Source organism: Oryza glaberrima, chromosome 8 (assembly GCF_000147395.1).
Source record: "Oryza glaberrima chromosome 8, OglaRS2, whole genome shotgun sequence".
Classification (NCBI taxonomy): Eukaryota; Viridiplantae; Streptophyta; class Magnoliopsida; order Poales; family Poaceae; genus Oryza; species Oryza glaberrima.
The window spans coordinates 3581540-3603731 of NC_068333.1; the positions used below are offsets into that span (position 1 = coordinate 3581540).

Below are 22192 nucleotides of genomic sequence, written 5' to 3' on the forward strand. Positions count from 1 at the left end.
AAGCCTAAGCCTGAGCCGCCGGGCTACCCGAGGGAAGGCGGCGGCGGCAATGGCGGAGTCGTCGACGATGTTTCTCCTTCTTCTACCGATACCTCGACGTCTTCTTCTTCTTCCTCCTCCTCTTGAGGATCGAGAGATTGAAAAAAGAGTGAAGAAGAAGCTATGAATTGCTACTGCAACATCTCCATTGATCGATTGGATTGCTTAGCTTTGCTGCTGCTCGTTTAATTTCCTCTGTTTATGTTTAGCACTGGATTAATTAGTTGCAAGTAGTTCAAGTTCAGGATATATATAATTTGGGTTGCTGCATATTTGCAAATTGTAAGTTAATTTGTAACATGTAGTGTTTGTATAATTGTATTGTATGGTATATATATATTTGTACTCTACTCGATCGATTAGAAGAAGATTTAATTTAGTGATATCGTTCTAATGAGCAGGCCATAACTGCAATTAATGTTCAGCTTGATTCATCTACGACCTGAACTGGATAATCTTATCGTTACTTTTGAACAGGCAGGCGTAGCTAGTCAGTACACTCATTGTTAGTTGGTGCAGTTGAGCAAATGACAAGAGAGATAGATACATATACATATTACTAGTAGTTAGTAATGTGCATTAGGTACTCAGTACTAAGTCTGGATGATTCTTGAGCAAACAGATGAGACAAACAGGTAGGGCAAGATGTGAGGTACATGAAGCTAATTAACAAGTACCCTCTCCGGCCCACGGTCAAGATTCGTATTGCTAAGTTGCTGTTTAATCTAATTTTAGTTTGCTATGGCCGTGTTTAATTATTTTGGTAAAAAAAAATTGACGTATACGGACACACATTTGAAGTATTAAATGTAGACTAATAACAAAATAAATTACATATTCCGCCTGTAAATTGCGAGACAAATCTATTAAGCCTAATTAATCTATCATTAGCAAATGTTTACTGTAGCACCACATTGTCAAATCATGTCGTAATTAGGCTCAAAAGATTCATCTCGCAATTTACATGCAAATTGTGTAATTGGTTTTTTTTCCACATTTAATGCTTCATACATGTGTCCAAATATTTGATGTGATGAAAAAGTTAAAATTTCGAAGGGACTATATTTTAAAATGATACGAGTAATTAACTATAAGCACATATATCATATCCCACTGGTCTGTTCCAGCAGACAAGAGCAGTACTGAAGCCTTGCCAGGTCATGCATGTACTACTCATCAAGCCAAACTATGATATACTCCCTCCTTCTCATTATGAGGGATTTTGAGTTTTTTTTTATATTGTTTGACCACTCGTCTTATTAAAAAAAATTATGCAACTATAAAAAACAAAAAGTTGTGCTTAAAGTACTTTGGATAATAAAATAAGTCAAAAAAATAAATAATAATTCTAATTTTTTTTAATAAAACGAGTGGTCAAACAGTATATGAAAAAACTCAAACTCGCTTATATTATGAGACGGAGAGAGTTATATACGTGTAAATAATCTGGCAATGCAATGCTAACTACGAGTTGGTGGCAATCGAAATCGAGTTGGTAGCTTAGGTTTCAATGCAGGAGAGAGCAGTAGTAAATCGAGGTAGGTGAGAGTGATCGGCAACAGGAGCAGGTTTTAGTAATTAAATTCGTCCAAGCTCTATATAGGCTGCTAGTGTTTGTCTGCATCGTTTTGGCTTTCATCTGCATGCATGCTCAGCTCAGCTCCATTTCGATTCATTTAATTTCTTGAGTTTGGAGAGCAGGTGGAGAGTTTTCAAGACGAGATAGGCAGCAGAGACCTCGGACGACTGTTTGATTTTGATTTTTTTTAGCCAATTATTATCGTTAATTGTCTATTTGATTATTATATGAAATAAATTTAGATGTTTTTTTTCGAAAATTCATTTCTTTTACCGAATTTTAAAAATAGACTTAACAGAACAATTTAAAACAAGTCGTCTAAAAGCTTTTCTTTACAAGAAAACATGGTTTTCAAAACGTGATGTAAATGATCCATTTCTAATAATCCAACGAATAAGCTGAAAAGATCGGCAATGCATATATGGCTCAAATGACGGCAGTTTGCGTACGTTTGTATGCGCCCTTGGACACTAAGGTTGATTAATTAATTGCATGCCAGCAACACTTATTATCAAGAACTTTTTCGCGTTGATCATGTAATTGCTCAGTTTGACCAATCGTTAATGGTATCTTCAATATGACAGTAACAGTTTGTGCATGTGAGTATCAAGTTGATGAGGGCAATTAGCAGAATCAATACGTGCTTTCAACGTAATTTTGGTAGTGGCTAGATTGTTTCTGTTACGCATTTGTAACACCATGAATATGGTGTTACGTGTATAATAGTGACGGAGACAGTGCCCTGTCACCACGAACAGGTGCCCGCGCTCCATGCATGCCACAACACACTACTCCCAAGGTATATGCAGCGTTATGTACCTTGCGTCCTTGCCTCATAGGTTCTAATTAATGGAGATTAATTAGATGATAAATCAGAAAACGAGAAAGCAAGGGCCAAACCATCAAGCTGTAGCCATAAAAAACATCAATGGCCAAACAGGTTCAAAACAATATAACTTACTAGCACCTATGCTCAATATAATCCTCCGTATTTTAATCACGGGTGGAGAAACCATCTTAGGTCGGTCAGCCAAATTTCACAATCCTATGCTCAATATAATACTCCCTCCGTATTTTAATCACTGGTAGAGAAACCATCTTTGGTCGGTCAGCCAAATTTCACAATAGTCCCGGTTCTAATAAAAACCGGGACTAAAAAACATCTTTAGTCCCGGTTTAAAAGTTGAGGGGTACTTTTTGATCTTTAGTCCCGGTTGGTAACAGATACCAACCGGGAGTAAAGATTATTTTTACTCCCGGTTCAAGAAATTGTCGGGTTCAAGACAGACACCAACTATCTTTCCTCCCGGTTAGTATAAACAACTGGGACTAAAGATCTATTTTTAGTCCCGGTTGTTTATACCAACCGGGAGGAAAGAGCACCCCGAGCCGCGCGCGCGCCATCTTTATCCGCTCTCCTCTCGATCTCCTCTCCCCTCTCATTAATATTTCCTCTCCATCCCTTCCTCTCCCCTTCATTCCCTTCCTCTCCCATTCAATCCCCATCTGATCCCTTCCTCTCCCCTTCCCCTTCCTTTCCCGTTCTCCCCTTTCCCCTCTCTGGAGCGCTGGCCAGGCGGGAGCGGCGGCCGAGCAGGTGGCCAGCCGGGCGAGCGCGGCGGGCGGCCAGCCGGGCGAGAGCGGCGACGGCCGGGCGGGCGAGCGCCCGGGCGGGAGCGGCGACAGCCGGCCGGGCGAGCGCGGCGGGCGTGGCGGGAGGGCGGCCGGCCGGGCGCGACGGCCGGCCGGGCGGAAGCGGCGGTGGCCGTGCTGGCGCGGAGGTCGAGAGGACGGGAGGCCGGCGGCGCCCTCCCCTCTGTTGTCGGATTTTTTTTTTAATTTGTGATTCATTAGATTTGATCTGTGATGTATGTGATATTGGATTGGATTTGATCTGTGATGTATGTGATATTGGATTTGATCTGGGATGTATTTGAGTTGTGGTGTATTTATTTTAGGATTTGTGATGTATTTTTTGTTTGAGAATATGTGATGTATTTCTTCCTAATCTGCGATGCATTTCTTTCCAGATCTGTGATGCTAGTTTGGTTTGTGGATGATTTGAGGATATTTAGGGAGCCTATCGATTTGAGAAAAAAAAAAGAATCAACCGGGACTGCTCCCACCATCTTTAGTCTCGGTTGGTAACGGATTTTTAGTCTCGGTTATTTTACCCGGGACTAAAGATATCTTTAGTCCCAGATTCGTAGTCCCGGTTGTATAACTGGGAGTATAAGGGGGTTCCCACCCGGGAGTAAAGTCCCTTTCTCCACCAGTGATTAATGTATGACGCCGTTGACTTTTTGACCAACGTTTGACCATTTGTTTTATTCAAAATTTTTTGTGCAAATATGAAAATATTTATGTCATACTTAAAGAACATTTGATGATAAATTAAGTCATAATAAAATAAATAATAATTATATAAATTTTTTTAATAAGATGAATGGTCAAACATTAATCTTGTCATACATTAAAATATGGAGGTAGTACTAGCCTTAAAAATCTAACTTATCTGCAATAACATTAATCTTGTCCAGGCATCAGAAAATTTCTAGATCCGTAACGGGTGTGCAGTGGTGTTTGCGCGAGTGCGTGTGCCGTGTAATCTTAGAAGATAGAATCAACGTGCAAGGCAGGGGCATTATTGGCAAATCCACCTTCAAATTGTCCTGGACTAGAGCAGTAGAGCAGCAGAGAGCTCACCTCCCTCTCATCATCAGAGAGAGAGAGAGAGATGGAGGAGGAGGAAGACGACGAGAAGGTTGAGAAGAAGAGCAGCGCTAGCGGCGGCCTGCACGGCGAAGAGCAGGTCGATGGACAAGTCGTCACGGCGGAGACGGAGCCGCCGCCAGCGGCGGCTGCACCGTCGCGGCAGCCGCAGCAGAGCATCCTCCGTGCCTTCGCTGGCTGTCTGCTCGCGCTGTGTGGCAGCGGCGGCGGCGATCCCTCCGATCCTCCGCCGCTGCGTCCACGGCCACACGGCGACACCGCGGCCGTCACTGATACTACTTCTGCCGCCGCCGCCGCTCATCATCTTCAACATGAGGCAGAAGGAGGCAGCAAACATGTTGTAATCGTAAGTGCATCATTCATATATTGTTTTTTCAAAATATTTATCATTCTTAAAAAAATATATATTGGAAGTAATTATATTTTTTTAATATAAATCTGGATACCTTCAGGATATCAAAATTTTAAAAATTTTAGCGTAAAATTTAGGTGTCTTGAGATATTTTTTCTTTTATACTAAGCCTAACTTAATTAATTACTTGGAGCTTATATAACAATTGTTGATCGATAGATTATGTATAGGTATTTATAGGAATAAATTATATATTACAAATTAAAAAATAGGTTACAACCATTTATGCTATTGGTACTGCCAAAATCTAGAAAGTTTTGGCACTACCAACATAAATATATATATATATATATATATATATATATATATATATATATATATATATATATATATATATATATATCAACATATGTTTGTTATTCACAACTTTTGGTAGCAACTCTTGCCAAACACAATTTAAAATGCCAACAACTTGATAGGGCAAAATTTAGCTTCAAACAAAAACAATCTAAAATTTTTGGACATATCATACTTTGATAACCATAGTTTGTATAATCAATAATAAGTCCGGTAAATTGAAACGATGTCAGCTTTACGGCCTCATATTTTCGCTTATAGTTATGTTTATCGGTCAAAATTTGAATTTTCAACTTTAAATTTGAAGTTGATTTTGAGATTTGCTTTTAAATCATTAAGAACACGTATATAAAAGTGTTATTCATAAATTATTTTTCATTTGTAAATATGTCGCTTCTTTTTTCCTCTTATCAGCCAAACAATGGGGCTGTTAGTTTGTATTATAAATAGAATTGGTTGAGCGAGAGAGAGAATTTAACACAAGAATGTAGAGGGAATGAATGAGCGGATCCTTTATTGATAACAGTGTTACAATATATAGGAGGGAGAGAGGCGGCAACCGGAGGCGCGATGGTTTGGGAACCATCGCGTCCGTTGCTAGAATCGCTGTGAGGCGAGAAGAGGTGTGGGGCACGACCAACCGTCGTGTCCCTGAGTTGGTTGTTACTCTATCCATATATATGGATGAGATCACCCAAATATTTCATAACACTCCCCCTTGATCGAATCCACCTTTGATCATTGCTCATTTAGTGTTCCAGATATCTGTAAAGATAATCTTAGAAATAATTATAGTTAAATACATCACGTAAAACTCCTCGAAAACGCAGTGGGAAAAATAAGGAGAGAACCGTGATATATTATTGACTATTTTTAGATCTCTATGAGTAAAGCCCATAGTATGATCCAAAATAGTATAATGTCTACAGTTATCATTTAGTAAAAACCCCAGCGGGGAAAAGCCAAATGATAAGACATATAAGCTTATGTTGATATTACCTCGTTAAAAACTTTGGATGAGAAAACCTAAAGGGTAAAACTCATACAAAGGAAAAAGAGTATAATATGACGAAAATAGGTTATTTTCCAGAGGAAGATACTCCCCCTGAATCCTGCAAATTTTTAAGTCGTCTCATACCAATTCCTTCGACACATTTAAAGAATGTGGAGTATGGTAGAGATTTTGTGAATAAATCAGCAAGATTATCACATGACTTAGTTTGCACGATGTTTATCTCTCCATGTTGTTGAAGCTCATGAGGATAAAATAATTTGGGAGCAATATGCTTAGTGATGTTGCTCTTAATATAACCAGTTTCCATCTGAACAACACAAGCGGTATTATTTTCATAGATAATGGTAGGTGATTCCAATGAACCAATACCACAAGATGTTAATATGTGGTTAACCATTCTGCGAAGCCATACACATTCACGTGATTCCTCATATAATGCAATTATTTCAGAATGATTTGTGGAAGTGGCTACCAGAGTCTGTTTAGAAGACTTCCATGAAATAGCAGTTCCACCTTATAAAAATACGAATCATGTTTGTGATCTAGCGTTGTGGGGATCAGATAGATAGCCAGCATCAGTATACCTAATTAAAGTTGAATCCTGGTTCTTTTTAAAGAAAAGTCCAAGATCTCTTGTGCCATTAAGATATCGAAAGACATTCTTAACTCCTGTCCAATGGTGTTTAGTAGGAGCAGCGTTGTATCTTGCTAATAGATTTACCGAGAAAGCAATATCTGGCCTCGTACTATTTGCAAGATACATAAGTGCGCCAATAGCACTAAGATATGGAAAATCAGGTCAAAGCACATCCTCATCATCTTCCTTTGGTCTAAATGGATCTTTCTCCACGTCTAGAGATCGCACCACCATAGGGGTTTTGGAAGGATATGACTTGTCCATATTAAATTTCTCCAAAATTTTCTGGGTATATGCACTTTGGTGCACAAGGATTCCAGAAGGTAAATGCTCAAGTTGTAGACCTAAGAAAATTTTGGTTTGACCCAAATCCTTCATCTCAAATTCCGTCTTTAAATGATGACGTGCTTCATAAATATCTTGTGTATTGCCAATGATGTTGAGATCATCGACATATACCGAGATAATACAAAATCCTGTGGGGGACTTTTTGATAAAGACACACGAGCAATCATCATTTTTAGTGTATCCCTTTAGTGAAAGGAATTCACTTAATCGGTTGTACTACATCCTGCCCAATTGTTTTAAGCCATAAAGTGACTTCTGCAACTTAACACAATACATATTACGATTTACCTTCTGATTCGGGATGTCGATTCCATCAGGAACCTTCATGTAAATATCAGAATCAAGTGACCCATAAAGATATGCTGTCACTACGTCCATCAACTACATAAATAGACGATTTTGTACTGCCAATGATATTAAATATCGAAAAGTTATACCACTCATAACTGGAGAGTAAGTTTCATTGAAATCAACGCTAGGTTTTTGCGTAAAACCTTGTGCTACAAGCCTTGCTTTATATCTCACCACCTCGTTGTTTTCATTCCGTTTCCGGACGAAAACCCATTTGTATCCCACAGGAAAGATACCACGAGAAGTAGGCATTACAGCCGAGAATACATCTCTTTTGTAAAGCGAGGCTAATTCTACGTCAATTGCGTCCTTCCATTTGTTCCAGTCAGAGCGCTTTTGGCACTCTTTTATAGACCTAGGTTCTGGATCAACTTGGAGGTAATCAGCAATCTATTCAGAAAAATTAATGTCGACAATTGTAGCTCTTCTATCAAAAGATTCTCTAGTTTCAGAATAGTTGATGGCAATTTCATCAACCCTTATAGACTCATCGTGATCTCCCGAAACAATGTGTCTATGGTCTTCCGAATTCCTAGTCTTAGCATTGTGCACCACCGAGCTAGGTTGCAGACTATCACAATCTGCTTGATATATAGTATCAATTTGGTGTGTACCAACTAAAGGTTGGTTTGCATTTACCGTCTTTCTTTTCTTATTAGCAATTGTTTCTCACTGAGTGGCCATACTTCTTCCTTTCTTTTTAGTGAGTGGAAGTTGAGTGGTTTTATTTGGTACCTCCACTCTTTCTGGCGCATTCTGAGCAGGAATGAAAGATTTAGTCACACCTTTATAATTGGTAAATGCATCTGGCAGGTTATTTGCAAGTCTTTGCAAATGTATAATTTTCTGAATTTGAAGTTCAGTTTCAGTAGTACGTGGATATGAGGCTGGAATACCTTGGGCATCCCAATCGATTTCCTGGCATTCTTTCTGGTACTTGAAGTCTCCCCCTAATGCCGAGAAATGTTCCTCATCAAAGATAGAGTCAGCAAACTGGGCAGTAAATAAATCACTTGTTAAGGGTTCTAAATACTTTATGATCGACGGAGATTTGAATCCCACATAGATCCCCACTTTCCTGTGTGGGCCCATAGCGGTACGCTGTCGTGGTGAGATCGGTATGTATACAGCTCATTCGAACTTATGCAAATGGGAAATACTTGGAGGATTTCCACGTATTAACTGCATTGGGGAAGTTTCATGAAATGCAGTTGGTCGTAGTTTGACAAGGTCAGCAGCGTGCAGAACTGCATGACCCCAACACAACGAAGGTAATTTGCAATTCATCAATAGTGGTCGAGCAATAAGCTTAATTCTTTTGATCAATGATTCAGCCAAACCATTTTGTGTGTGGACATATGGAACAGAGTGCTGGACCTGAATTCCCAATGCCATACAATAATCATCGAAAGCATGGGATGTAAATTCGACAGCATTGTCCATACGGATTGATTGAATCCTATATTCAGGGTAATTTGCCTTTAGCCTTATAATTTGAGACATTAGTTTGGCAAAGGCATGGTTTCGTGTCGATAGAAGACACACATGAGACCATCTAGTAGATGCGTCTATCAAAACCATAAAGTACCTGAACGGTCCAGATCTTGGCACAATAGGGCCACAGATATCTCCTTGAATGTGTTCAATGAATTTAAGTGGTTCGGCTCTAATTTTGAGATAAGATGGTCTCAAAATCAGTTTCCCAGTAGCACATACAGTGCATACGAAATCAGAGGATTTGGGAAACTTATCAGTGATCAAATGATGACCAATAGAGTTGTCAATAATTTTTCTCATTATCCCGATACCGGGGTGCCCAAGTCGATTATGCCAAGTGTGGAATGCATCAACATTTTGAAAAATTACTTTGTACGCAACATGTGCAATGGGATTAATGTATGTATAGTACAATCCCGATGTGAGAGATGGAATTTTCTCGCAAATGCGTTTGCCATATCCGTTTTGTTTGGTTAAGAGAAGAAATTCTTCTCGATTATCCATATGGGTTTCAATGTGAAACCCATTTTGATGGATATCTCTATAACTTAAGTAGGGTACAGGTTGAATCGGGATACAATAAAGCATCCTCGATTGTAATTTGTGTACCCATTGGGAGTGTAATAGTTGCTCGTCCTGAGCCAACTATCATAGTATCGCGCCCAGCGATAGTCAAAACTTTGCCTTATCTCTTTTTGAGAGTTTGAAAGTATTTGATCTCCCTAAATATAGAGTTTGTGGTACCACTGTCCACAAGACATAATTCCTCTCCAATCGGAGCGATATCCTTAGACATCTATAGTGAAAGAAGAATTGCTTAGTGAAGAATTCTTTATCCACAATATATACATACATACAATAATGAAAACATCAAATACATAGTATGACGTTTACATATGTTAAAAGTACATACTCTAATGACTAGCAAGTCATACAACCTTATAATATAAGGGAGTTTGTACTTACCTACTTATTACAACCAATATTGTTTTGACAAACTATAGGATATCAATATACTGTCTCAAACCCACTGAGATTAAAGCAGCTTTATCTCTAAGTGAGACGCACTGAGATTACAGTAAATCTCCAAGTGGGTCCGTTGAGCAGTACTCGATGAGCATGTCATCTATTGCAGAAAATGCAGCGGTATCCTCTGGGAGAAGAGCGAGGTTGTTCTCTGGTTCAATAGGAGCCTGGTGAGAACTTTCAACCTTAGGTCTTTCTTTTGTAAGATTGAAGTGAGCTTCAAATCTTAGTTCCTCAGAAGACTTTTTCTCCTTTAGGGATTTCTGATACAGGAGAACAAGATGTTGTTGGGATGCGGCAATCTTTAGCAACATGATAGTCAGATCCACACCTGTTGCAATGCCTGTTGCTATTGCCACTAGGTTGTGGTGCCTTACCCTTCCCTTTTCCTTTCCAATCGACCATTGGATTTGCGCCGTTGTTGCATTTGTGTTTTCCAGTCAGATTCTTAGGGTTATTCGAGGAATTTCCCTTGAATCCTTTGAGTGTGATACTGTTGGTTCAGTATCATGTCCTCTGGAAACATAGTTGATAGAGTTTTCTCTATCTTCTCTGCTTCCGTTGGCTCTTTTTCGCAAAACTTCAACTTGGAGCAAATGTTATGAACAGCATGATTGTATTCTGCCACAGTTTTTAAAATCCTGTAGGCGTAAATGAATTCACTCATAATTAGCCTCAGGCCAAATGAGTTCCTTTTGCTTATCATAACGCTCTTTTAGAGCTTTCCATAGGTTGAGAGGGCTCGTCTCCAACATGTACTCATGTTTGAGATCTTTATAGATGTAGAGCCTTAGGAGGAAAAGGGCAATATATAGCTTTCTGTTCTCAACTGGTGGATCCCAATTATTGGGTTCCTAATTTGTATGTGAAATCCCACTAGAAGAAAAATTTATTTTGATATCGGAAGCCCAAATTAGGTAGTTATTCCCATCGAGGGCGAGTTCGTCGAAATCTATAGTTGCCATATCCCTATAATCATGATTAAAATTATTAATTTACAGAGGTAAATTAATAGAAACATGATATTGTGGTTGTAATCTCAATGCGAAATGTAAGACTTCATATTTTGTAATGTTTCGAAAAAATGTAGGTAATAGACCTAACAATTTGAGTTAGAATTCGAAATTAGGTGGCACAATGTGGATAATCTCCAAGTAATTAAATAGTGGAGTAGGTCTCTTAATAGTGGGCAAGTTATACTTGCTGCCTAAAACACGGTCTCCAGGCAAATATATTCTGGTGAATATACCGCAGCCAATGTTTAGGACTCCACTACCTTATGCTCAACCAAAATTCAAATAATCTCATTTTTCAAAACATATTCTCGGAAAATAACACGTGGGTAATCATCGTGAGATGTAGACCTCTGTGAGATGGGCGAGGTGCTCGCTGCCTAGGTTATGACCAGTGCGGCCAATTTGTAGGGCTCCATCGGGTAATCATCTCAAAATGTAGACCACTTGTTGATGGGCGAGATACTCGCTGCCTAAGTTATGGTCACGATGATCAAAGTATAGGACTCCATCGACATGTGATTAATTTCCAAGCTAAAGTGTGAATTGGAACATGCATTAAATCATCCATTAATTATGTAGTACATAATTAAGAGAATTTGCTAAATTAAAGTACAAAATTTTTTGAATTTTGTAAATTAATAAAGCGAGAAAGTAGAGCGTGTCTTGAAATAATATGCAAAAGGCATTTTATTAAGACAACTAATAAATTTAGTGAAACAGGGTATTTGAATAAACACCTATGTCAATTAACACATAATATCAGTGGTCTATAGGAGCATTACATAATTTGTAGAACTGATGAACTGTTTCTACTAAATTACGTAAAAATACAGGGACTAATATGAAATTGCTGCTAAAATAAAATTAAAAACTAAAATAAAGGGGTAAATGGGTGGTGGGCCGAAATCAATAGGATTCGGCCCACCACCGCTACAGTGCAGCCGGCCCATCAGGCCCAAGGGGAAAAGGGCGCAGGGAGGCGCGGGGGGGGGGGGGGGGGGGGGGGGGGAGGGGTTAGGGTTACCCTAACCGCCCCGCGGTTTGAGCCGCCGCCGCCGCACATGACGCAGCCGAGACAGCGCCGAGGATGGTGGCGGTGGCCACCAACCCTAGAATGGCGCCCAGCATGGCGATGGTGGTGACTCCATCGAATCGACGGATGAGGTGGCGAAGACGATGAATGCGGTCTCGGCGATGGAGGCCGAGAACGGCGTCGAGGATGAAATCAAGGTAGACGTACCTTACGCGATTTCCTTAGTTTCTTCTGTTTCTTTCGCTTTTCTTGAAATCAAAAGCGATGTTTCCTTCTTTCACTTTCCGATCTCCTTCACAAGAGCGAAAGTGCTGATAACGTATTGTAAATAGAATTGATTGAGCGAGAGAGAGAATTTAACACAAGAATGTAGAGAGAATGAATGAGCGGATCCTTTATTGATAATAGTGTTACAAAATATAGGAGGGAGAGAGGCAGCAATCGGAGGCGCGATGGTTTGGAAACCATCGCGTCCGTTGCTAGAATCGCCGTGAGGCGAGAAGAGGTGTGGGGCACGACCAACCGTCGTGTCCCTGAGTTGGTTGTTACTCTATCCATATATATGGATGAGATCACCTAAATATTTCGTAACAGTTTGTGGGAGGTGTGAGCATACATACATGCGTACATACATATATACTAACACACACATCTCCATCGAAGTTTGGATTCTCGTTGAAATCATTTTCATTGCTATCTTTTCTATATTAAATTTACAACGAGTTCCATTCTAGTATCTTTTAATTGCCCCCTCCAAAAGTACTAATATACTGATACATTTTTTCTATTTTAAATTTTTAATAAGTATTTTAGATGTCAATGTGTATCTCTTATTATTGCTAGTAATTTTCTATCCACATTTTCAACTGAGCTAGAGAGATGCATCGGTATCGCGGGCCGTCTGCCGTATGGCAGCTGCTATTACTGGTTGCAAGTGAGTCACGATGGTCTGAATTCATAAATACTCCCTCCGTCCCATTTTAAACATCGGTATCGCGGGCCGTCTGCCGTATGGCAGCTGCTATTACTGGTTGCAAGTGAGTCTGATGGTCTGAACTCATAAATACTCCCTCCGTCCTATTTTAAACGTAGCCTTGAGTTTTTTTTTATCAGTCTTATCATCCGTCTTATTTGAAATTATTTTTAAAAAATAAAAAATATAAGTCACGCATAAAGGATTATTCATGTTGTATCATATAATAACAAGAAAAATACTAATCATGAAAAAAATTTAAATAAGACGGAAGATCAAAGTTGAACACGAAAACTTATGACTGCGCTTAAAATAAGATGGAGGCAGTATATTTATAGACTAATTAAATAGGTTGATCCAACTTACGCACTTATTTGATCCATAAGTAGCACTAACGGAAACTGCCGTTTGGCAGAGGATAGAGTGCATCGAGATGGTATTGAAGATTTCGGTTAATTATTTCATATGGTGTCCTTAGTTGCCATACTGTATATATTTAGGCCCAATTTTAACGTGGTTTTATTTCAAGATCGTATTTTTACATTTTAATCAGCATGTACAAAGCAATAATTTTGATACATATGCAGGAGGATTTATTAGGCACTACTCGGCCTGTGCTGCTGGCTAGAACAAGACCTCCAAGAGGACCCGGTCCTCCAAGAGAAGGGAGAGGAGGAGGTGGTGGATCACACAACTAATTACCCTAATAATTAAGTTCACAGCTTAGTAATCTTTCTGCTCAGAAGTTTGTCAAGCACTTTTAGCCAGGAAATTAGCTAGGACTGTACAAGTTTTGTACTTAGAGAAGGCATATTTTCGGATGAAAAAACAGATCGATGTACACAACTATGTATGTGCAAGTACAGAGTTGATTGTTTTTACAAGTCAAACAGTAGCAAATCTGGTACATAATTAACAGTACCATGTTTCCATTATATAAATATAATTATGTAGGATCGAATCACAAGAACTAAGCCAACCAGAGGGGGGGTGAATGGTTGGTATACCAGAAACAGAAAACTTTTAGCGAAAATAAAAGTTACCCTCGAAATCGAGTGGATCGCGGTCTAACCGAAGTTGTCCTGCCGGTCTGACCGCCTGGTTGTCGTCGGTCTGACCGAGATTTTATCTCCGGTCCGACCGCCGAGATCAGCTGCTGCTCGTTGTCGCCGCCGCCGGTCTGACCGCTGTGCTCCCGCCGGTCTGACCACCGGTAGATCGCTGGTTAGACCGCCGAAACCCGTTAAACACAAATCGAAGAACTCTTAAAGTAGATGACGACTTTATTGGTTCTCTCTGTGTTTACAAAGTGCACCAACAACACTCCTTACAAAAATTTTGACTAAACTCGAAACCCTAACTCAAAACTCAACTCAATTGCTCTCTAAAAGCGATACCGGGAAGCCTCACGCTCCCCCTTAATTTATACATGAGGTAGGCAGCCTAAAGCCACGAACCAAACTCATATTAGAAGTCCTAAACACCTTAGGAAACCCTAACTCAAAACTCAACTCAATTGCTCTCCAAAAGTGATACCGGGAAGCCTCACGCTCCCCCTCTATTTATACATGAGGTAGGCAGCCTAAAGCCATGAACCAAACTCATACTAGGAGTCCTAAACACCTTAGGAAACCCTCTAGTACAAGAAAGAAACTTTACATAACCAATCGTACCAAATTTGGACTCCTTTCAAATTCGACTCCGCATCCCATACGCACACAATAACTCCATCGTATGCCATATGGAATCTCCATCAACCACGTGCATCAACTCTAGCCTAAGTATCCCGCATGATCTCTGACCACCACGTACGTCGTCTTATCCCCAAGCAGACTCCCGATCCATCACCGTAAATACTCTCCCGAGACATCGAGTCACCTACACATGAAATAAACAAAGAAACCATATTCCGAGACCAAGCTATCTCCAACTTGACTCATTAGTATCAAAGAATAGTAATACATACGTATAGTATCCATCTAGAAGTCATAATCATGAAATAAACTCGGATATCCAAACAAACAACCCGAAACCGAAACCAACACAGTATCGGCCGGTCAGACCGCGGGCTGCGCCAGCCTGACCACGCAATACACGCCGGTCTGACCGGTCACATAAAATGACAAATCCTGCAATCACCTGTGAAATCCAATCATCTCCAAAATCACTTCGTGAATAGATTCCAAATAACAAAACCAATAATCTCCAATGTCCAATAGTTCATCACAGAATAATAATCAAAAACACATTTGATTTTACAATCTCCCCCTTGATGAACACATTGGCAAACACATAAAAATATTTTGTTGTTTGGTAAAAAGCACACTTCGTACAAATGTACACATCGTGCTCAAAAATCCAAAAGAAAACTTCTCCCCCTTTTTAAAAGAAAGAAATTCCCAATTGAAGCAAAAACATGCTCTTCTCAACAACTCTCCAAAAATTCACCTTGCTTCTCCAAAAAAAAAAAACCAAAAATTTTCACATTACTTCTCCCCCTTTTGACAATGATTTCATCAAGCATAGGAATTATGTTCATTAATGTTCAAGAGCTTATCATACATATAGCATATTAAGTCATGTGTTGCAATAAAAAGAAGATGAACCCATCTATAACAGAACAAGCATGCATTAAAGTATAACCATGAGCCAAAGATTTTACAATTAAGCTTGAATCAACAATCAAAATTCATGATTTCAGATGATTTATAATGCAACATCTTAACAAGCACATAAGTTGAAGAATAAACACTAAACATATATACCTATTGCATTTATCACTCTTTCTCAAATAAACTTTATCACAAAATAACCAAGAGAATTTTTTAACCTTTTCTTTTCTTGAGCCTTTTTGCTCATATTTTTCTCTTTTATTTCGGGTACGTCCCTGTCGTCAAGACTGTTTCTAGGGATTTGGCACCCATTATTTTGCTCACATCGAATACGTCCTTGTCGTCAAGACTGTTTACAAGGATTCAGTATTCATTTTTTTCATATTTTTATTCTCTTTTTCACAATGAGCAATTAAAGCTATTTGAGAAATAACAATTCAATAAAGCATATATATAAAGCATTTATAAATCAAACCATATGCTAGCATCAACATTGCATATTTGCTTAATTCAAGTATAGAATTTAAGTGTCATGCATCATCTCCCTTAAAAGCAAAATCTAAATCTCATGAAAAGACTAGAATACATACAAGCTATGCTAGAGACAAATAAACCTTCAAAGTATTGCTAGCATGCACAAGAAAATACCATATGTATAAACAAAGCTCTCTTTTCTCAATTTTTCGCATTGTCATATTATTGCTTGATAAAACCATGAGGTACAAACTCCTCCTCAAACCATGCCAAAAGGATGAATTATTCCCAATTCACCACGAAGAAAAGCAAAGTGGTTAGAATCCAAAGGTTTAGTGAAAATATCAGCAATTTGCAACTTGGTGTCCAAAAACTGCAATTCAACATCTCCCTTCTCAACATGATCCCTCAAAAAGTGAAAGCGAATATCAATGTGCTTTGTGCGTGACTGTTGAACAGGATTCTTAGCAATGTTAATAGCACTTGTATTATCACAAAAGAGAGATACTTTCTCAAAAGTAAGACCATAATATTTCAAAGTAGATAAAAGCCAAAGAATTTGTGAACAACAACTAGCAGCAGCAACATATTCAGATTCAGCAGTTGATTGAGCAACACTAGATTGTTTCCTAGAAGACCATGCAATCAATGATGTACCAAGAAAATGACATGTTCCACTAGTACTTTTCCTATCAATTCTACAACCCCAAAATCAGCATCGGAATATCCACTTAAGCATATAGAAGATGAAGTAGAATACCAAATTCTAAACTCAAGTGTATGATTCAAATACCTCATTATTCGCTTGACCGCTTGACGATGTGAAGCACGAGGAGAAGCTTGAAAGCGTGCACACAAACACACAGCAAATTGTATGTCTGGTCTAGAAGCAGTTAGATACAACAAAGATCCAATCATACTTCTATACTCCTTTTGATCAACAGCTTCACCATCTTCATCTTGATCCAACACAGCTGTAGAACCAATTGGTGTTGAAATTGGCTTGCAATTCTCCATCTTGAACCGTCTCAAAAGATCCTTCGTGTACTTCGTTTGATGCACAAAAGTACCTTGAGGTGTCTGCTTAATTTGCAATCCCAAAAAGTACGATAACTCACCCATCATGCTCATCTCAAATTCCTTGCGCATAGTCTCAGCAAAATCTACAACCAAAGCGTGAGTCGAACAACCAAAGATGATATCATCCACATAAATCTGAACAAAAAGTTCACTATCACCATGCTTAAGAACAAAACGCGTTTTATCAACCTTTCCCATTGTAAAACCTTTCGCAAGCAAAAAGTTATTAAGCCTATCATACCATGCCCTTGGAGTTTGTTTCAAACCATACAAAGCTTTAGACAATTTAAAAACATGGTTGGGAAAATCAGGATTTTCAAAACCTGGTGGTTGTTTGACATAAACTTCCTCCTGTATAAAACCATTTAGAAAAGCACTTTTAACATCCATTTGATACAATTTAAAACCTTTTGAAGCAGCAAAAGCCAACAAAAGTCTAATTGCCTCGATTCTAGCAACAGGAGCAAAAGTTTCATCAAAATCCAAACCCTCAACTTGAGTAAAACCTTGAGCAACAAGTCTAGCTTTATTTCTCACAATCAAACCATCCTCATTTTGTTTATTTTTGAAAACCCACTTGGTTCCAATAATATTATGTCCAGAAGGTGGTTCAACTAAAGTCCAAACTTTGTTTCTCTCAAAATTTTCAAGTTAATGCATGGCGTTAATCCACGATTCATCAGTTAATGCATGTGACACATCTTTGGGTTCAAAAGAAGCAACAAACGCAGAATTTGCACAAACATCACGAATCGTTACCTTAGACCTTGTAGTCCGCTCACCTATATTACCAATAATTTGTTCCGGCGGATGTCATCGTTGAATGTGCAAAGGAGCAGCAACTTCTGAAGTTGATCCACGTTCTGTATCAGTACTGGTCGAAGTAGTAATTTCCGGAGGACCATCTCGAACAGCATCAACAGAACCCTCAGCCGACGACCCTGGCCGGTCTGACCGCACCTCCTGTGCCGGTCTGACCGGAGGTGTGCCGGCGGTCTGACCGGCCTGGCGCCCGGTCTGACCGGCCGAGCCGACCTCGTCGTTGTCGTTGTCGTTGTCGCTCTCGTCTTCAAAAATACGACCATCCTCTCCCTGAACTTGTGACAGTGTACCTGCAATATCGGGTCTAGTAACTAGACTAGCCTCATCAAAAGAAACTTCGCAAGTCTCCACGATTTTGTTAGTCTCCAAAATAAGTACACGATAGCCACGAGTATGTGCGGGGTAACCAAGAAACAATCCATCGGTAGAACGTGCCTCAAACTTATCCAAATTTCTAGATTTCAAGACAAAGCACTTGCAACCAAAAACACGCAAATGTGAAACTTTGGGTATGACCAAATCGAAATTCATAAGAAGTTTTTCCAAGTTTAGATATAAAAAAAAACCGATTTGAAATATAACAAGCAGTGTTAATAGCCTCAGCCCAAAATTTTCTAGGAGTTTTATATTCATCTAACATGGTTCTAGCCATCTCAACCAAAACACGGTTTTTCCTTTCAACAACACCGTTTTGTTGAGGAACACGAGGAGAAGAAAATTCATGTTCAAGACCTCTTTCATTGCAAAATTGTTCAAATGAAGCATTTTTAAACTCACCATCATTATCACTTCGAATTCTTTTCAAAGAACCAGGAAATTCAAGATCCAATCGAAGAAACAAACCACGAAAGTGTTGAAAAGCTTCGTCCTTAGTTGCCATAAAGAAAACCCAAGAATATCGAGAGAAATCATCAACAATAACCAATACATACCACTTTCCTCTAACAGATTGCACTCTAGCTGGATCAATAGTGTCCATGTGTAACAGCTGTCCCGGTGCATCCGTCATCACAGAAACAATAGGAGCATGTGAAATAGAAACCAACTTAGCATGACGACACGGTGTACAAACCAAATCAAGATCTTTCTTAAGTTTAGGCAAACCACGAACAAGATCCAAACCACTTAACCTAGTGAGATGATCAAAACCAACATGTTCAAGTCTACGATGACAAAACATCACATCTTTATCAAATTTAGCAACCAAACATGTTATCACAGGTGAAACAGGATTTTCAAAATCAGCTTTAAACACTCTTCCATAGCGAGAAATATTCAACACAGAATCACCACAAGAATCAAAAACTTTGCTTCCAGTTTTCTTAAAGTGAACCTCAAAATTTTCATCAACAATTTGTGAAACTGAAAGCAAATTGTACTTTAAGTCCTTAACCAAAGCTACATTCTTCAATTCAAAATTTTCATTTACCTTAACCAAACCTGTAGCAAGAACGGCACTTGTAGCAGCATCACCAAAGATAATCGATTCAGTCTTGGATGCCTTCTTTAGGGAGGAGAACCAATTTTTATCATCGGTCATGTGCCGCGAACAACCGGAATCCACGATCCACACGTTCTCCTTCCTTGCCACCAAAGCCTACACACAAGCAGAAGTCGAAGCCTAAGTACTAGGGTTAGATGATAATAAAAAATTAGGAATCCAGTACTGAGACACACGACCAGAAGATCCAATAGGCATATATCCACATGCAAAATCAATTTCAGATTTTTCAGAAAAATTCCTCCGAGGCCGGTTTGACCGAGGTAAAGTGGCCGGTCTGACCGGGGGCCGGTCTGACCGCCTCTGTACCGTCGGTCTGACTGGTGCCCGGTCTGACCGACGCTCAGTAGCCGGTCTGACTGTGGGACCCACTGCGGGCTGACCGGTTTCCTCGAGGGAAAACCTGATTTTTGCCACTTTGATTTTGCAAAAGCAATCTCTCTTTCCTTTTTCTGTTTATGAGCTAATCTGAAACAAAAACCAACAATATGTCCATCTTTGCCACAAAAAGAACAAGTATATTTTCCACAATGATTAGACACATTGGAAGCATTAGGAGACTTAGCAACACAAGCAACAATAGGAGATTTTGCATGCACAACATTGGATTTTGAAGAAGATGCACTCATAGTAGACATGATACCAGCAGATTTAAACACAGTTTTATTAGTATCGTGTTTAACCAAAATCTCACCACTTCTAGCACCAACACCTAACACAACAGGAGGATGTCTAGAATTATGAGCATAAGGATTAAAACCTAAACCACGGTTATGTGTGCTAACCTTTGATTGATCCAAAATCATGTTGAGGTTCTTTTTACCATTAGAAAATCTTAGTAAAGAATTTTTCAAATAAGAAACCTCTTTTTCCAAATTAGCACAATTTTCACAATCTACCATGACACCTTTGCTTTTACGACATTTAGGGCAAGAAAGCACTTCATTGTTTTTCACAACATCTTCCATGTACTCAACACGACCTAAAGCATCTTTTAACTTCAACTTATTCAAATTACATGTTAAGCAATCCAAAACATCATGAGGTTGTTTTAACTTTTTAGTAGAAATCATGTTAAACATCAAACTAGCATGAAAAGCAATTTGATATTTTTGCAACAAATTTTTAGTTAAAAACAACTCATCCAAAGTGCGTGTGTGCAAAGAAAAACTAAAAGCAAGAGAAGATCTATTTTTCAAATCATGTGCAGCATTAACATCTCTAATTTTAGAAATCTCATTCATTAAAACCTCACAATTTGAGCAATCATCATCATTAGGAATAAGAGATTTTAATCTATCAATTTCAGATTTAAGAGATTCAATAATAAATTCCTCTTTTCTATACATCTTCTCACACTTCTTATTTTTTGCACTCAAAATATTAATTGTGTCGGAGATATGGGCCCGGGGGTATGCGAAGTGTGGGGAATCTACCTTTCTATCCTACCGTGTGTCCCTACAGCCTGGTCCTGCCCCCGTAGTCCGCGAACCGCTGGAGCGGCCGGGAGGGGGGGTCGGGGCCTCGGGATGTCACGTCATGCCCCTCGGGCCCTTACACCGCTTTACCCCGAGGCCCCGGCCCAGCCGCCATTTGGCGGGGGGAGCGAGCGAGGAGGGGGCCCAGGCTGAACCTCCATTAATGCGCGCAACGCCCCAACTGCCCCCTGTCTCATTTAATGCAGTGAGGCAGACGTGCGGCGTGCTAAACTGACGTGCCATAATCAAGAATGACCGGTCTGTGACCGGCCTGACGCCGGTCACATCTGACTGGACCGACAACCATGCTCCCACATCGCATCTGCTTCCGGCGGAGTGGAGGTAGGTATGACCCGTCCCATCGGAGGGTCATTCGGACGGCGCCCACCACAAGTCTTCACCCATTAATGAGGGAATGACAGGGCTGTCCCCCGTATCAGGCGAGGGACGGCGCTGGGCCCCACTCAAGGACAAGCTGTGGTTTAGCTTCTAGGCGAAGGCACGGGTCGAGTTCCGGTCAAGATAGGGTGGCTCCCCACCCGAAAGAAAAGTAGGTAGAGGCGGTGCATGTGGTATCCCCTTGAGATGTAAAAGGAAGACCTTACCCACCGAGAAGAAGGAGGGCTCTCTGTAGGCCTGAACTCTAGGTGAAGAAGAGCGGGAGCGCTCTCCGGAGTTGAGGAACCCTTGTAACACTCAACCATAATCCCAATCACAGGAGTAGGGTATTACGCTTCTCAGCGGCCCGAACCTGTATAATTTGTTTGTGTGCGAATCAGCCAGGGGCCTTAGGGACGGATACGTGGTTTCTGGAGGCGAGCTTCTTCCCCCGGCCGAACTCACAAAAGGGGGGTCTCACGACCTCCCGCTATTGAGGGTCTTCCCTCGACAAATAGCTTCCTCAAAAGCACTCACCTCATTATCTTCATACTCTGTGTCAGATTCACCATGCGCCATGAAGCAAACATCGGAGATGTTCTTTCCCTTATCATCATCTCCACTTTCACCATCTACATCACTTAGTGGCTCGAAGGCGGCGCAAACTTGATGAAAAGCCTTCCTGAGATTGTCCAACTTCTTCCCTTGGGATGAACCCTTCGACTTGTTGTTGTTGGGCTTGTTGTTGTTGGTCTTCTCACCATCTTTGTCTTCTCTTTTGCCTCTCCCAAGCTTAGGACAATGCGAATGAAGATGATCAATTGAACCACATTCAAAGCAATGATTTGGACCACCTCTTTTCCTATTCCTGGCATTATTCATAGCTCGAGC

At 40.0% G+C, this 22192-nt stretch overlaps 1 protein-coding gene across 1 annotated transcript; it reads left to right on the forward strand.

Annotated features, from left to right (window-relative positions):
• The first annotated feature begins 4195 nt into the window (after positions 1 to 4195).
• On the forward strand, positions 4196 to 13851 carry LOC127783000 (uncharacterized). Its single transcript, XM_052310295.1, has 2 exons — positions 4196 to 4697; positions 13544 to 13851. The coding sequence occupies exons 1-2, from the start codon at positions 4356 to 4358 to the stop codon at positions 13652 to 13654; spliced, it is 453 nt and encodes a 150-aa protein (XP_052166255.1). The 5' UTR covers positions 4196 to 4355; the 3' UTR covers positions 13655 to 13851.
• Positions 13852 to 22192: the final 8341 nt, after the last annotated feature.

What these genes read in the sequence shown, in the direction of transcription:
- LOC127783000 (XM_052310295.1), top strand. Translation starts at nt 4,356, where the DNA reads ATGGAGGAGGAGGAAGACGACGAGAAGGTTGAGAAGAAGAGCAGCGCT. An exon ending in GCAGCAAACATGTTGTAATC is followed by an intron (nt 4,698 to 13,543) that starts GTAAGTGCATCA and finishes ATACATATGCAG; the next exon opens with GAGGATTTATTAGGCACTAC.